The 17,002-nt window shown below is 34.4% G+C and overlaps 1 protein-coding gene across 3 annotated transcripts in view; it reads left to right on the forward strand.

Annotated features, from left to right (window-relative positions):
- Window positions 1-17,002, forward strand: part of KIAA0825 — a 255,441-nt gene that overhangs the window by 18,975 nt on the left and 219,464 nt on the right. Inside the window, exons 3-4 of one of the 3 annotated variants that reach the window (XM_080372342.1) lie at window positions 2,495-2,603; window positions 15,623-15,762. In XM_080372342.1, coding sequence (XP_080228468.1) covers window positions 15,632-15,762 — 131 coding nt within the window. In that variant the 5' untranslated portion in view covers window positions 2,495-2,603; window positions 15,623-15,631. Of the gene's footprint in view, window positions 1-2,494; window positions 2,604-6,636; window positions 6,685-15,622; window positions 15,763-17,002 lie in introns of all 3 variants that reach the window. The other 2 variants (XM_080372341.1, XM_080372340.1) reach the window with 2 other exon arrangements.

Below are 17,002 nucleotides of genomic sequence, written 5' to 3' on the forward strand. Positions count from 1 at the left end.
GGAGGGTAGGTACTGATAACTGGTAATTCATTGTAAACAGCATTATCTTATACTCTTATACCTGTGTATTATGTAGCCTATTGTTAACTATGAATTGTGGTATAAAAGTGTGTGCCTGAAAGACAGTCCCTTTGAAAGAAATTTGAAGACACCCCCCCTCGCCCCCACCCCCCCCAAATGCATTTCATTTGGGGGCAAACAGTGATAAATGTCAACTATACATCTTTATATTTACTTCTGTATCTCTGTGTCATCATTCAGTGGTGGTATTCTTTAAATGCATTATGTGCACAACTACTTCCACGTGCAGTTAGGGTTGGTACACCTGCCCTTCCTGAATGTGCAGATTTTACCGTAGCATTCAGCAAAACGCTTATAATTTTGAAAATATCCTAAACCTGTTAGAATCCACCTCTGTCTCCTGCTGTGTGGTACTTATCAAAGGGGAGGTTAGTTGTATCAGGCTACATCTTCTAATGGCTGTCTGTGGAATTAGTCTGAAGAGGAAGGCGAGAGAAAAACACAAACCCTAGCATTTCAGTATTTACAGTGTTTTCAAATACAAAAGGTAAGATATTTGTTTAGAGATTCAGCACACAGTGGATCAGAGTAGACGCTCCTGGCAAAAGTGAATATGAATTATTTTGCATAGTTCCATGGTTAATTTCAGATTCCTCATTGCTTGTTCATGTTAGTGCGTAATGGTTGTACTGACTTTTATTCTTAATATAAACAACACAAATACATTTCACAATTTATACAACATAGTTTTTTTACTGCAAGTGTAATACATGTGTTTACATTTTGGCATAGGTTAGTCTATGAAGATGTAATTTAACATTTCAGTTCCTACTGAAATGTATAGCTCAGTTATCAGCTGAGACACCTTTCCTTGTATAATTGATTTTTAGTGCTGGGCTTTCAGTTCTGGCAAAGGTGTGTCTTTTTTTAATTTATTTTTTTTAAAGACACAATCATAATGTAGTGCCAGTCTTGTGATTAGCAGAAGTTCACTTTCCACCCCCTCCTCCCCACAAAGGTTTATTCAGTGAAATTTAAGGGAAGGGGCCTGGAATCTTTTCCTAAAGACATCTCCTAAGAGATGAAGATACAGGTCACCAAAGGCTTTTGGTGGGCATGGTCAGCAGAATCTAGTGCACACAGTGATTAAACACTTCTTTTTGATTTCTAAGGGATAATCTCCCCTTTACTCTTCTGTCAGAGTTTTATGTAAAGGACTCGTTTACTTTGATAGTATGTGGTGGCAGTTGATACCAGTACCACTGGAGCTAGAAACGAATGCTGTATTTTTGGAAAAGTAACATGTTAATTTCCTGCCTGTTTGTGATACCAGCTGTTAGAAGGTTGTTGAAATAGAAAAGTAATATGAGCAGCAAAGTTTTTTTAAAGCAATGGTGTTATACTAAATAAGCCTTTTCAGTATTTTTAAAACATGTTGGTAGGCTGTCAAAGTGAAAGAAATTTCAACATTTCAGAAGTCACATAAATGAAATTTCACTTAAATGAAGTTTGAGTAAAAAGTACATGAAAAATATCAGCATTTTTTATTTTTCTGTACTAAATTTTACTGTCCCATCATAATTATTTTCATACCATACAGGATCTGCTTCTTATTTATACAGCAGGGACTCCTATATCTGTCACAAGGATTTTGAGAAAATGCGAGACCTATTCAATAGTTTTGAACTGAGATTTTTTTGAAACACTGAGTAGCTCTAAAAATAAATATCTGAAAGAAGGGATTCCTGTGTTGGCTTACTAAATTATGTTCATCTTCAGTAGTATGAATAACATTCAAATTCACTAATCACATCTTTTTGACCAGTTACACAAGGCATTTTCTGGCACCTATTCTGGTGTCCGTTACAACAATGCAAGCATGATGACTAACTTGCGTATTAAGAAGGGATCAGGAGTAGGAGCCTGAAACTGTGGGTAATTTAAGTTAGAGCTGAGAAATAAATGTCTAAAAACTGAATCAAAATCAACAGTAAAATTTGTAACAAAGTTGACAATGAATATATGGTATAAAGAAATAAAGTTGCTTCAAATGAAGGTAGAATTTATTGTCAGTAAATGGACTAAACTTCAAAGGAAGAAGTCCTTTGGACTATAACAGAGAAAGGCCTCGATTTTCTTCTTTTCCGTGTACAGTTCTTACCACACCATGGTATATTTTGGAAAATAACTGAATTGTTTTATCTACAAATACTTTCTGTTTATCTACAGATACTTTCTGTATATTTTATGCTGATGACAGCTAAAAGCTGAACTTTAAATAATAGAATTTAAGCCTAACACAAAAAATACTGTAATCTGTGTTGAATTAATATTTGGGGCTGGAAGATTAAGTTTAAATGGACAAGGAGCTTGAGTTTCCACATAAGTAACGTAAGTATTAGTAAAGTTTGTCAAGACCTGTCTTTTCTGCTTCTGTTTATCTTACTTTTCCATCTTTTTCCATGTCCTTGAGGGCATTCAGTTGTAGACAGTGACCTTCTGCACTGCTTTCTGAAGCTGAAATAGGCCCGCAGATTGAAAAACAATGGGCTGAAGACTGCTTTGTTATCTAGGAAGCCAAGGTAAATTACATGTGGAATCATAGAGCCTTCCTTCTTTAAAGTGATTCCAGTTATGGTTGATTTAAGTACAAGAGTATATGATTGTTTATGAAAAATCTTGAGATTCAGTCATACAGCAGCTATTCCAAGGTAGAAATTCTGTCTGGATGTTTTGAGACCTAACAAATACCTTTTCAGAACCACTTATGTATCTTTTTTGGCCTCCTCCTTTTTGATAGTTATTAGCTATTTTTTCCCAAGCTAGGAGATTCATAATAGTTGTGTTCTTTCTGCCTTTGTTGTGCTACTTCAGCAAAGCCAGGAGAATTACTTTTATTGTGTATATGTCCTCAAACAGAAATAGACTTGTCATAAATATATCTGAAAATAAGAACAAGGAAGTTTGTGAACTTAGGTTTGGAAATACTATAATTTCTGTATTTTTTTACTTCAGATGTCTATATAAAACTACATTAGTGGCTTGAATGGAATTCACAAGTTTATTAAGAACTCCCTCTCCTGTTGGTTTTTGTTTTTTTTTTCTAGTCAGCTATTTGAAGTGATCTGACTGGAACATGAACATAACACAGATGCCTTTATGAAATAATCTTAAAAAAAATCAATGCTGCAAAAATTTATTTCTTCAGCTCTTTAACTTAAACAGTTTAAGAAAGTGTAAATGTACAAGTGTAAGAAAATATGTGTTTAGTTGTGTAAGTTTAAAAAAGTGTGTATTTGCGAACTATTAATGTATAGTCATTTTTCTAAAACCTATGTAATTGTTCTTTGAAGTTATAATTTATCTGGTTCTTCTTTGTTCTTACACCTTCCCTAGTAAGTATTGTACCCAGATTATGTCTGAAAGGACTTTCAGTATGCAGAAGCCCAACACAGGAACATCTGACCTTAGCACTTTGTATTGTTCGTGGCACGGCAACTGTAGTCTGTTGTCCTACTTACCTGTACCTTGTCTAATATCTCAGTCTAGGCAATAGCGTTTTGTGGTAGGTGAGAATGAAACAGTAAGCAAGAAAACTGGGGTTTTGAGGATTTGCTTGCCCAGCCTGCTGTATTCAATAGAGTTGCAGCTGGATGTGGGGAACACAGGCGGTGAAAAACATGGTGTATTTTAAAAGACTCCATAGTCCTGGGGAACACCAAGAACTGGGTGTAATTGGATAGTTCTGTCAGTGTGGCAGCATTTGCTTATGAAGAGAGAATGTGATGACAAGTGCACTATTTCTTCTGTAATACAGGAGTTTTAAAGAAAAAATGCCTTATCTAAAGAATTACTCTCAGTGCCTCACTTTCAACTTTTTTTGGGGGAAAAAAAGTGAAAACTGAAAAATTGGTAGTCAGATGTTGTTTCTTAAGAGAACAAAAAGTTGACTATTTAAATAATTTTATGTGGAAAGCATTAGATAAAACATTCACAATAAAATCAATAATGTATTCGATATAATTGAAGGTGACAAGATACAACCTTTCTAGTATGATTTTTAAGTAGGCTTTAAGAATTCTGTTAACTAAAAGGGGGAATAAAGAAGAAAGCAACAGGAACAAATCAGGATATACAACTCCCTTTCCCTTTTCCTCCCTTCCCCATTTTGTGTACCGCTTAATTACAAAGATCTTGGAAAACTTACTTTGAAGAATATATGTAAGTGAAGTTGTAAACAATGTCTTTAATAGCCATCTTTCAAAGTAAAAATGAAAGAAATATTGTTCTGTTTTGGTGACTGAAACTGTCTATTCATTAATTAAACTAATGAATAGTAAATCCAAAAATACCTTTTATATACTTCTTAAGATCCTATTTGTATGCCAAGTATTAGCGAGTCATCTGGAAATTTTTAGAAATGTAACATGAATATGTTTCATTTCAAACACCTAGAAAATGAGTAACAACCTTTGTCACAGAATGACATTTTGATTTTGATAATTTATCTAATTTGGCACAGGAATTTCTGTGAGGAAGAACATATAGGCCTTGACCAGATCATTGTGCTATTTATCACGTATTTTCCAACTTCAGTGATGACTAAGGTAGAACTCCTTGAGTCAATGTTTTTTGTTAAGGAACCTGAATATTTTTTTTGATTGTCAGCTGAAAGAGGTAGAATTCTTGTGGGAGAGACCTGGAGGGCAATAGTTTGCAAATGGTGTTGTGAAAAGCAATATCCCTTGCAGTTACACTCTCTCCTTTCTCACACTTCTAGTATTCATGTTTAGGCTACTGTGCACATTGTTTCAGTTCCTCTGTTACGTGGAACAGTGCTGTTCTCAAACACATCATAGTCATGAGTGTCTCATCTTCTGCAGTTTTGGTGCCTAATTATTGTTTCATTATTTTCAAGAGGAATCCACATATATCAACGTCAATATTGTTGTATTGACTTTTTTGTTGTTTATTTTCCTTCCTTTGCCCCTATGTTTCTGAATAACTTCTTATGCAACATGAGGCAGCAGTATGCAAATAAATGCTTTGAAAACTTACTCAGAAAGGCAGACATAGAAGTTACACAGTTCTGAGATTCAATGGAGAAACATCTTTCCAACTAGTATATTGTATGCTGCTCAGTTAGGTTCTCATTCTGAGTGAGGTTTCAAAACTGCTTGATGAAGCTGGACCTCTGGATTTTATCATAACTTGTGTCCTGAAACTCTGCCTTGGGACATTGCTCTGGCAATGTCCACGTCCTTACTTTCATCAGACCATTCTGAGTGCAGTAGCTGACATTTTCAAAGAGGTTTGATGTGAGGAAATACCTTTGATGATTGTTTTAAAGCTGAGGTCTCCCCAGCCTCACTGGTTGTTTTTTGAGTATGGTTTGTCAACACTTGCATCTGAGTGAGCTGAAGGACCACAGGTAGCCTGTCGTAGTTTTCTTTGGTACAAGGAGGAGAAGAGTCAAGCAGATGCTCCTGGATGTGACAGAGGTTAGTCCTCAGTACTTAAACCCACTTTGAATATATTTAGTGTAAATGCTGGTGAAGTGTCTCAGAGTCTCTATCAGGTTGCTTATTCTGCTTCTGCCAATTGGAGATGAGATATTTCCTGTTTAAAACACTTGGAAGGTGTGATTCATCTGCCAAACAGCAAGCATCCTATAATCAATTAATTTTTCTTCAGTTAAACAATACTTTTAGAGATGTGTCCTCATATTTGGTAAGGTGTTCTCTCCAAGTGCCTTTTCTAGATGTCTCAGCAGTCCCTAGCTGGTAGATGCTTTTGCCATGTCACTTTGTGCTCATTTCTCACTCACATTTTCATCAAGTTCCTTTCTGCAGGAAGTCTTTGGAGACATGACTTTTTCCCTGCTTTCCAAGATCTCCAGATAGCACAAATCAGAATGAAGATTACCTACACAGAAAGTGCTAGCTGTAATCACTGAATGCTGAAATCAAGACACAGCTGTGTGACCCCTCCAGGAAGGCTGTTGTTTGCCATACATACTTCTGAAGTACCAACTTCATCCAGTCCCTGACATTTAAGGATCTAGGGTCATCACTTTCCATGTTTCTAGCATCACAGCATGACTGCATCTTTAATTAGCAATACCTAATGTTTTAAGGCATTTTCTCATATTGGATTACAAATTCTGGGCATGTTCAGCAGTCAGTTACAGGGATTTCTTTTCCATTTGTGCAACTATTTCCCTGAATCTTACTATATAACTTAATTATCCCTTAGTCTGCTACCCCTCTGCAAAACTTGGCTGAAATGGAGAGGAGCATGCACCTGGGACAGCAGTGAAGTTTTCTTAGGAGTTCAAAGATGGAAATTGCATCCTTAAGATAAGTCTGATTTCATCTATCGGCTGCTTTGAAGGTTGGGGTGAGAGACTGAGAAGCTTGATGTTTCCATTGCACACTCCTGGATGTGGAGTACGGGGGAAGCAAGCAGATGCTTTTTATTCAAACACCTTGTCTTGCAAGCTTGAAAATACCTCACTTGTTCTAGATTGTGTGTACTCCAGTATATATATGCCAGCGTAAATGGTGAAAGGAAGTAGAGTGTCATTACTTTACTTGTGGTATTTTTTTTTTGAAGGAGAAAGAAACAGGAGTTGAAGGGAGCTTTTGAAGTTGAAAATCGTAGGTGAATAAGTAGTATGTGACTGCATTACCCTCTGGTATCTTAGTGATGTAGTGGGCATGTATGGCATGAAACTTTACAAGTTGAGATGTGCCAGCAAGAACTAATTTAAACTTTTTATTTAAGAAGTGAAAGATTAAAAAAAAAAAATAAAATCTGCTGGACATTTGCAGTTGTCAGTAAAATGTTTCATATGACCCTGTATAGAATTTAGTAAGAAGCTTTAATAATAGTATTTGGAGAAGAAAAAAATCCATGACATTTATACTACTGAACAAGCCTTTAAGAGCGTGACTATAAACTTGGACACACTTAAGAGACATCTCTATGGAGAATTTCTGTATTTCATTTTTATAAAATTGGCATTTTTCGAGCTCACAGCTTTAAATTGAGAAGTAATGGAAGAAAATAGAATGTGTGGGAGTGAAGGGACTGAAATGTAGCCTACCTTTTAAAAGCTGTGGTCACAGACTTCTTTTGTAATTCTTTTAAAATATAATAGTTTCATTGGAAGGCTATTTCCTGTTAAAATTCTAACAACTCTGTATCTGATCTACTGAACTACAAGACCTCAAAGGTCTTGAAATATCTTTCCTTTAAATACCATTGTCGTCAAAGCGTATTGTGTCAGGATGGAGGATTTTTGCAATAAACAAGAAGAGAAAAGGCTTTTATCGTCTAGTATAGAGGTAGCTAGTATGTATTTGTAAGTTTTTTTGGTTGAAAATGGTATATGTTAGGTTCTTTACCAGTGTGTTAAAAGATCAGTTCCTTCAGTACAGTCCTTATAAATCTGTGCAGTTTTAGACATTAGTGACAAGCAAGATGGGAAGGCTGTAGCAGGTGTCTTTGAGAGCGTCGTTCTGAGAGGGATTTGGGGGTTTATAAAGTATTGCCTCTTTTTTCTGAGTTTGTAAGTTTCACATGAGTTTCATATGAGAAAACTTGCATATTATCCCTAAATAGCATCTCTTATTGCCACAATTGGAAAGACAATTCTGCGGTAGATGCACTGTTAGTCTTGCACTTGTATTCTTGTCCTTCGGGAAAAAACACAATGCCGTGCAGTCTATATATGGGGAAAGTAATTATTGATCTTGGACATTTTCTCATACCAGTATTCGAAATTTACTGAATACTTACAATCCTCAGCTGTAGCTGTAGAAAATAAATTAGATACTATATGCATTTTGAAATTATTCTAGTTACTGTATATTTTCTTGGCAAATAAACCCAGGATGATAAGAAAACAGAGTAGGTATTTCTAACCAGGCTTCGAAGAATCTCTTGTCTATGCATTAGTGATTACTTTACTGATTGGTAATTGTTTTTGTAATTGAAAAGTATTTTTAAAACATCCATCATTCATAAAGCATATCCTTTTGACAATGAGATTGATTGATGTAGTCTTCATTGGGGAAAATGGCAGAAGAGGATTTTATGCTGTGTTTGTGTTTATGTGGCAATGGCAGAAAAGTTAGTTACAGAATTTTTTTTGGTAAGGCCTTAAACCATATCCAAAGAAGACAACATTGTACCAGGTTTATCCATTTTTTTACCTTATCAAATGTAACGGAACTACAAATACACACAAAAAAAGATTATTTGAGAATAAGGATCTTGAATCCTTCTTTTATCTCTACTAAAGGAAACCGGGGGTGGGGGTGGGTGGGTGGGGAGGGGTGTAGAAAAAAAGGGAAAAAAGGCACACTTGTATACAAAGAGTTGTTGCACTTGTGGTTTTAGTAACTGTAAAGACTAATATGGTAGGAGAAGCAACTGAGTTTTCGTAAGTAGGATGCTTAATGTTTGTAGACTTCTTATTTAGGAATGGCTTATTTATAAATGTTGAATCTTGGATGTTGTACACTGTGGGATTCCAGCAATGGGATAACTAGCTGAGAGACAAAGATGATATAGGACTGTTTCTTTCAAGAGCTACTCAGAAAATAGCCATTTCTTCTCTTCTGAAGGTTATGAAATCATGTTAGGCTTTATTCCTTTCTTCTGACATAACTCCTCAGGAGTTTCCTTGCAACTCCAGATGGCATCTTCCTCGTTTGAAGTCGTTGCCTTTGACCAGTAGTGTTTGATTAAGTTTATGTAAATGAGAATTCTCTCCTTGTCTTTGAATGTCTCTTACCAGTCCCAAGTAGCAGGAAATCTGAAAAAGCAGTGCTGATTCTTTTGCTTTATATTCATAACATTTCACTCTCTGTGGCTGAAAGAATGGGGGAGAGGAAATAGGAAGAACTCATGGATCTTAGGGTTAAATTATTGTATGTACATATGTCTAGAAAACAGGATTAAGCAACATAATTTGAAAAACCCACAGATATTAAAAATAATAGCATATGCTATTTGTCAGAAATTGCATTTTTACAGTCCTTTTTCAAGGCTTTAGGCAGTATTGATGATTCAGTGGCTGATACAGCTGCCATAGATCAGAGCACTGCATTATGATATTGCAACTTTAGGTAGAAGGCACAGCTTTCTATTTCATCCACAGTGAGGACTATGTTTCTTCAGTCCCACTGTGGATTGTATCTTATTCCCGCTCTCTTATTTGCTGTCTCTTAAGAGTGGCAGAATCTGGGAGAAAACCTGTGTTCAGTACAGTTACATATTTAATTATGGATACTTAGAATCTCTGTGTGAAAGATATAAAGGAAAATGTGTTGTGTGTGGTGAATAATAGCTGATAAATATAAAAGTAGCATTTAAATGCAAGTTCATGACAACAGCAAACGTGGAAAGTCTGAAGGGGGAACATTATAAGACGTTTTTAATAAAACTTTTTTTCAGAGTTATTTGTGGTATTCCGAATACTTTGTAAGTACAACCCTCATGAAGACTATTTTTTGTATACATTAAATGTTGGGGTTTTTTTACTGGAATGTTACGATATTCTTTTTCTGTATTATACTGTGCACGTTTCAGCGAAGTGTGGGAAATCGGTGAATCTGAAAGGTTAATTGGAAAATTTAAATAGAGATCTTCAATACCTGCCTATTAGCAGAACCAAAAATAAGTTGTGTTCTTTTATAGAAAGAATTTTTAATTTCTTCCTTTTCTTTTACTAGTCTTTATTTTAAACAGTGATACAGTTTTGAAAAGGATTTTTACCACAGAAAATTGGGTAAGAAGCTTTTACTGTGTCAGAGCAGAGCTCAAGAAATTATGATTTTTAAATGTATATCTTGTGTAAGCTCTATGTGGTTTCCAAAAAAACTTTAAATATTCAGACAATGTGGAGTCCAGAACAGTAGGAATTTCACATTGAATGGTATTATCTCAGGCCATTGCCATCACAGTTACTGCCTGCTGTGCAGTTGCAGATGACATCTTCTGTGCTGTAAAGCGGCTGGGAACAGTTGTGCAACTAAAGATAGATAAAGGAAATCATTGTTAAGATGATGGTTTGAAAGTGTAAGCTGAGTGATGAAAAATCTTGTCAATTCTCTCATCCCCTTTTAGTTTTGCAAGGATGCTAGGACAATAAAGATATCTCCTGTAAGATAAAAAGCAGCATCAGAAAAAAAAACTTCAATGATTTGGCTAGCCCTCAGTGCATACACTGCTGCAGTTTGAAATATCCCCGTTTTCAAATCATGGGTACATTGACATCCTCTTTTTAAAATAGTGCTGATGGTAACAATCTTCTTTTATTGTCCTGGGTGTGGGTGGAATGAGAGCTCTAAGGGTAAAACTCATATAATGTTAAAGTAAATTTTCAGTATTTAGATAGGCTCTAAAGTAACAGTCCAGAAAATTTGATTGCCATGGTGCTTGGATTGCACTTAGACAAAGCATGTTTTGCTGAAGTGTGGAATATTGTATGTGGGGAAAATGTTGTTAAATTAATAAATATATTAGGTAATAGTGTCTAAATATTTTATATGTGCAAGTTATTGCTTAAATTCAAAATGTAAGTAGTTATTTAAGTTATCTTGAAATATACCAAAGGTAGTATTTGAAGGATTTGGAAATAATTGTCTCATATAAGAACTGAAGTACGTTGGCATTAGCTGAATGAAATTAATGACAGGTCATGAGTTCTTAAATCTTGAATGACTTTTTAAAGACTGAATTGTGGTGTTGTAAAATAATGAGATTTGGTTTATACAAATCTTGATTTAGAAATCAGTGAACAAAATATCAATGTGCTGGGTTTTTTTACCCACTAAAGAGGTTTGTTTACATATGTATGCTGGTTGTGGTGAACAGCAGAAGTTATGATACTACCAAAAATTTTTGCTGTAATAAGTCAGGAATATAAATTAGCATAACAAAATCGAAGAGGTTTGGTTGGTTGTTTTTTGGTTTTTTTTCATTCTTCAGCTATTAGGCACAAACTTGGTATTTAATTCTCTGTGTCCAATCATTTATGTTCAAATTAACTGGGGTTCATTTGATTTTTTAAATTGTTTGTTTTCAGTCTCATGGAATAAATCTGTTATATATTGCCTCATATTCTGGCCTTAACAAGCAGGTTAGAAATACTGGGAATTAAGACCTTGTACCCAGGTATATATCATTTACTTAATGTGACACCCCATAAACTGTTGGTTCCATTAAATATCTGCCAGTGCTTAAGCAGGAGATTCTGTTTAGGTTTAGATAACTTCTTTAGATTATTTCATACACAGTACTGTCTGTATAAAAGCCTACCTCTGAATTTTATTGAAACCTTAATGGTTTGTTTTTTTCTTTTTTTTCTGAAAACCTACTGTGTAATTTGCTCAAGTAGGGGCTATAGTGCTCAAAGACTGATCTCTTCGGATTTGCATTGTATGAAGTGGTATCCTGCCTAAAGCTTCTTAGGCATAAATGTATACAGGGTATTTGAAAACCCCTGAAAGTTTAAAGTTCAACTGGAAGTTTAACAAAGTACAATCAATAATTTTGAGAAACCATGTCTAACTTTCTACTTACTGGTTTAGTTGTGTAATGATTTTCTTGGATCTTGAATATGTATGTACTATAATCTTTTTTTTCAAAGGGCCTAACAGCCCAGCTGATTAATTTTCCATTAGACTTAGACAATTGATTCAGCAAGAACTTCAGGAAAACTAAAGTTTGAAACTGTATTTAGATTTTTTTGTGCCCCCCCCCCCAGGTGTTCTGTGTAAGTGTAACACAAAATTTGCCTGATACTTTCCATGGTTGATGCTGTGCTTTGATATCTGAAACCCACTGAAGTCAAAACAAGAATGTTAACTGACTGAAGTGCCATAGGGAAATAAAGGAGTAACAGTACTGAGTATTTACCGATAAGTAAATCTGTTAACATTTAAAAATATTCTAAAAATGCTAGAATGGATTTGTATGCCATAAACACTACCTAATAATGTTTTACCCAGTGTAATGAAGGACTCTTAATTTAAATTTAAAAATAATAGTGTTTGTGCCTAAAAGTGTGGGATGTCTGTTAACTGCATATTTACAGTATGTTAGAGTATGAATCTATAGTTAAATATTGTGATTTATTACATAATGTAGGTCTATTGTACATGTGTAAATTCAACAAAAGTGCTCATACAAAAATCTATGCAAGTTTTAGGTCCACAGAACTTTTACAAACTGTATGTCTGAGAACAAAATGCTTATTATAGTAAATATAAACATTACAGATTAATCTTGGAAATGCTGTGGAATTTCCCATGTGTGTTTTTAGTGGAAGGTTTTCACAGTGATGTTTATTGGGTCTTTGTATCAGAATGTATCCAATTTGAACTAGGTATCATTTTATATAGGACCTCTATAAGAAGATTGCTTCCTTTTGACTAACATTGAAGAAGAAAGCCTTGAAAAAAAAGAAAAAAGAAAAAGTGCTCTTCAGCGGTAAACAGTATATGAACTGAAAACCCAAGAAATATCTGTGTTATCAACTTGAATGTTCCATGTTTTTTCAGATACATGTAATTGTTTTTGATAAAAATTGGTTCTTAACTCTAGGCTGCTTAGAAGTGGCAAATTCTTACAGTGAAGTTAAATTGCATTGATACTGTGAGTTAAGAGACTGAAAAATATTTCTTTCTTAGGTACGCTGTACAGAGGTTCAGTTTCTTGAGTAGCTACCAAAAAGATTGACAGCTACATAATTTTAATGGTGAGGAATAGTCCTTTAATATCTTTTGAAAAAAACTATACCTGTTACAGATAGGGACACACAGAGTTGCATCTGAAGCAGGTTCTCTAAGACTATTTGTCTCAAAACATAACAGTATCTCACCGTAATAGTAAAAAGAAAGGTGATGGAATGATACCTTTTATACAGCATAAGAAGTGCTGAATTAATCTCCTTTGCAGAAGAAATGGGTTATTACTGTCCAAAATACTTCAAAATAGTTTGGAGCTTCAAAACAAAGAGTTCTTCTGCTGTATTATTACAAATAATAAGAACTGCAAGATATGGATTTATATCTTAACAACAATTTTATTTTTTTTACTGTCAGAGGAGGGCTGTGGGATACAGGCTATCAGGGAGCAGCAATGACTGGCTGCTCTTTGAGGGCCTTGAGAGAAGGGGAATAACCCAAAGGGCAGGGGAGAGGCCTTGCCACCTGATGCCCATCCTAATGCCCCCAGGAAAGGCAAGTGGGGCAGGCACTGAAGTGACAGTAGTTCCACTGAGAGTCCAGATCATCAGGCAGTTAAATCTGATTAGTGTACCCAGGGCCCTGACACTGGCTACACTAAATAACAATAGAGTTTCTGTGCAATCTGTATTAATCTGTATCTTGCTGTACTGATGTTTTCCTTCTGAAACGTTTTTTTTTGTATTTTGCTTGTTCATGTGATAGTCTTGTATTAGAGAAATTCTTAGATTTTCGTAAGAACAAATTCCCGTTGACCATCTAAACCAATATTTGAAAACTGAACAATCAGGTCTTACTTTTTCCCCCATAAACCAAGACTGAAAGGAGTAATTACCTTGTTTTGACAAGTGAACTGAAGAATTTTGACACAGAAGTCTTACAGGAATGCATACATGAAAACTAGGCTGTCATGTTTACAAGGTGATTTTTTTCATATGATGAATTTTTCAAACAGTAAGTGGTCTGTAAACTATACCGATATTTTTCTGAGGAGCACAATCTTCTTTTGGCTATCTGGTAAGGAAAAGAGGTAGGAATAAATATTAAAATAAAGTTTTGATTGTGCAGCTATTTTATGAAAACTCAGAATCATTCCAAGCTGTTGTTATATTTGCATTACATGTATCTATTCTACAGTACATTTTACACCAATCATTGACTGTTCTACAAGTATAGTTGAATAAAAGATGGGTTTGAGGTACAGGTGTTGAATGAAGTTAGCAACACAATCTGTATAAGCTCAGATATTCCTGAAGAGAAATTTTGTGTGACCGTGTCTGAATACAAGTAGTATCATACATGAGTGAACAACTGTATTTTCAGTATTCCTTTTATTCTGTAAAGCACTAGTTAATGTTTTCCATTTAACTTCTAATTACAGTGTCTTTAATTGCAGTAGCATCTGTTAAGGTACTTTGAGTCTATATTCAAAGACTGATCTTCCCTCATTGTATTACATGACATATTTGGTTTACATCCAGACTTCTTAACCAGAACAGTGACTTGAGTTTCAGCTACATTTGAAATGTTGAAAGCCTTTGAGTTGTTATTTGCACAGGAGTATTCTGTGGCTTCTGAGAATTTAAGAAAACACTATATCCGTGAAATATTTTGTAGTATTGTGCTGTTAATTCAGATGTGTGAGATAGTAGGCTTCAAAGGACTTTTGTGTTAGTTCTGACTTTTTTTTGAAAGAGCACAACCAGAATCACCAGTGTCATTTCTATTGAAGAAATGTACAGTTCTGCTGCTTCTAGGTTTATACTTGTATTTGACCAAAAACAGTCATCTTGACCATGCATCTTAATCTGATGTTCTTTGGGAGCATGTGTCTTGTAGACTGTTGACTTAGAAAAACTCTCGATCTGTTTCTCTATTAGTTGCCTCTAAGTAAATTTCCAACTGTAATTGCTTCATAAAAGAATATTGGTTTTAAGAAAAATAGTGTATTTATTTGTTATATTTTGTTGCCCAGACATAGTGTGCATCTGAATAGTTATGTTTGTTCCTCATGCTGTTACTGCAATATGAATAGTATTACTAAATACTATATAGTAGACATGAAATACACTGGTTATTAAAAAGTTAACCACTTTTTATGTATTTTTTTCTTTTACCTCAGTAGTAAGTCATCACTTGTTGTAAAATCAATGTCATTATTTCTCAAAAAGAGAGAATACAGAAAAAGAGAAAAAATAATTCTGTTAATGCTTTGCTTCTGATATAAAAACTCCTTGGATTTAGTGGCCTAGTTTGAGTACACCAGTGGATTTAACCTGTGTTTTGGCACAGTTTTTGTTGAGTAAAATGTGTACAAAGCAAGATGACACTTGTTTGCTGGTAGTTTGTAGTGGTTTGGTCAGGATTTTTATGTTCTAGTTATTTGCAGTGATTGCTTAATTTCAAAAAGCAATTCCTCCTTGGACAGAAATTATAAGCACAGAAAAAATAAATTTGCCCTCTATGTATCTCTTTTTCCAATTATAATAGTGAGAATTTTCTTTCTAAATCTTAGAAAAAACCCACCAAAACCTGAAGAAAGCTACTAATCTGATTAAGGTAAAGGAACTGATTCTTTTAAATCAGGAATACGCAAGATACAAAATTTATCTCTGTTTTTATTTTACAGGTGTTCCTCTCTGTAGCACTGTGCTCAGAAGCATGGACAAGGTTTACTATTCAACACTGGTTTTGTAATTCCCTACATAAATGCTATCCTTATTAAGCAAAGTACTTCCAAAGAACAAAATATTGTATATTTTGGTACTTGTAGTCTGAAATTTTTCATTATAGTCTGAATTTTTTCAATATTTAACGACTTTTCTCTGTGTATTTTACAGATTCTGAAAATGGAATGGGGAGGAGAGTATTCTCTTGATTCTTCCAATTTAGACTGTTTGTTAAATATCCTTCCTGGAGAATTGGAGTTTCAACAAATTCTTAATGATCTTGATGAAAAAATTAAGAAGAACTCTTCTAGGTAAAGAGTAATCTATTATCTGAAATACCAGTGAAAGTCATTACATTTAGGAAAAAATATAATTTTTCTTTCTTTTCTAGTTGTAGGGTAAAATTCTGATAATTATTTCAGTAGACATTTTACCTTAACCTCTTGAGCATTTAACAAATTCTTAAATGCTATTTAATTTTTGTGTTATAGTCTCTCTCTGATATTTTTAACAGTTGAATCATCTTAATCTCAGGAATCGTTGCAGTAGGTGTGTTAGTGAATGAAGAAATTGTGTACTCCCATGACAGCTATATTTCTTACAGCTATGAGATAGAATTTTTATTCACTAAAAGAGTACAGAATTTTACAGAAAATCAAAATTTGAACTTGATATGTTTTTTAAGCATTTCTAATGGAAGTAGAGAAAGCAAGTAAGTTGATATATATAATCTTTCTTATATAAGCCATTATTTTACCTATTTCAGTTAAAACTGTTATGCTGCAATAGATGTTTCTAACTGGAATTTGTTTTGTAATATACTTTATTGTTCACTTCTTTGTAGTGTACTGGTTTCCAAAAATCAGTACTATAGAAACAGTGGAGTACTAAAAGAATTATTTGTTGATGTGGATTTTTTGCATGAGTACAAAAAAATCAACTCAAAGTTTTGTACCTTATTTGAGAAGTGGTGGCAGTGTGTTGTGGCTAAACTCTTTAGTACCTTTGAAATACTTTGAAAATCTGGGAAATATACTATTGCGGACCACTGCATAGTGCAGTTTCATATTACAATTTTCCAGCTGTTGACATTAGTGAAATGTAGATACTTAGATTTAGTTGATGTCATAACATAACTACAGGTACTTAAGTTTGAGTTGCTATGGTCTTGTATATCTGGGGAAAAAAACAGCACCAGCATTTCTGGCAGATATGTTGTCACCTCTTCAGTTACCAAATAAAAGTGATTTTGTCATCATTATAAAGAGCCAGCCTGAGAGTTAGAAATGTTCTCATAAAGATCAGTCTTTGGAATGCATGCTTTACTGCTATTTTTGCTTTTAATGTGTGTAAAAGGTATGCTGCTGGTTGAGAAAACTTTTGGCTGTGAGAAAGCAGGCCAGCAGTTTGTTCCTTTTTATATTATTTTTTATCAGTTAACATTTTATGTTACATTTTACATTAACATCACAGTGAAACTGTACATTTTTAAGAAGGCTGATTGTCACTGTCTTAGATACAGAGCCCTGCAAATTAGAAGGGCCTTTCACT

Source organism: Falco punctatus (genome assembly GCF_963210335.1).
Source record: "Falco punctatus genome assembly, chromosome: Z".
Lineage (NCBI taxonomy): Eukaryota > Metazoa > Chordata > Aves > Falconiformes > Falconidae > Falco > Falco punctatus.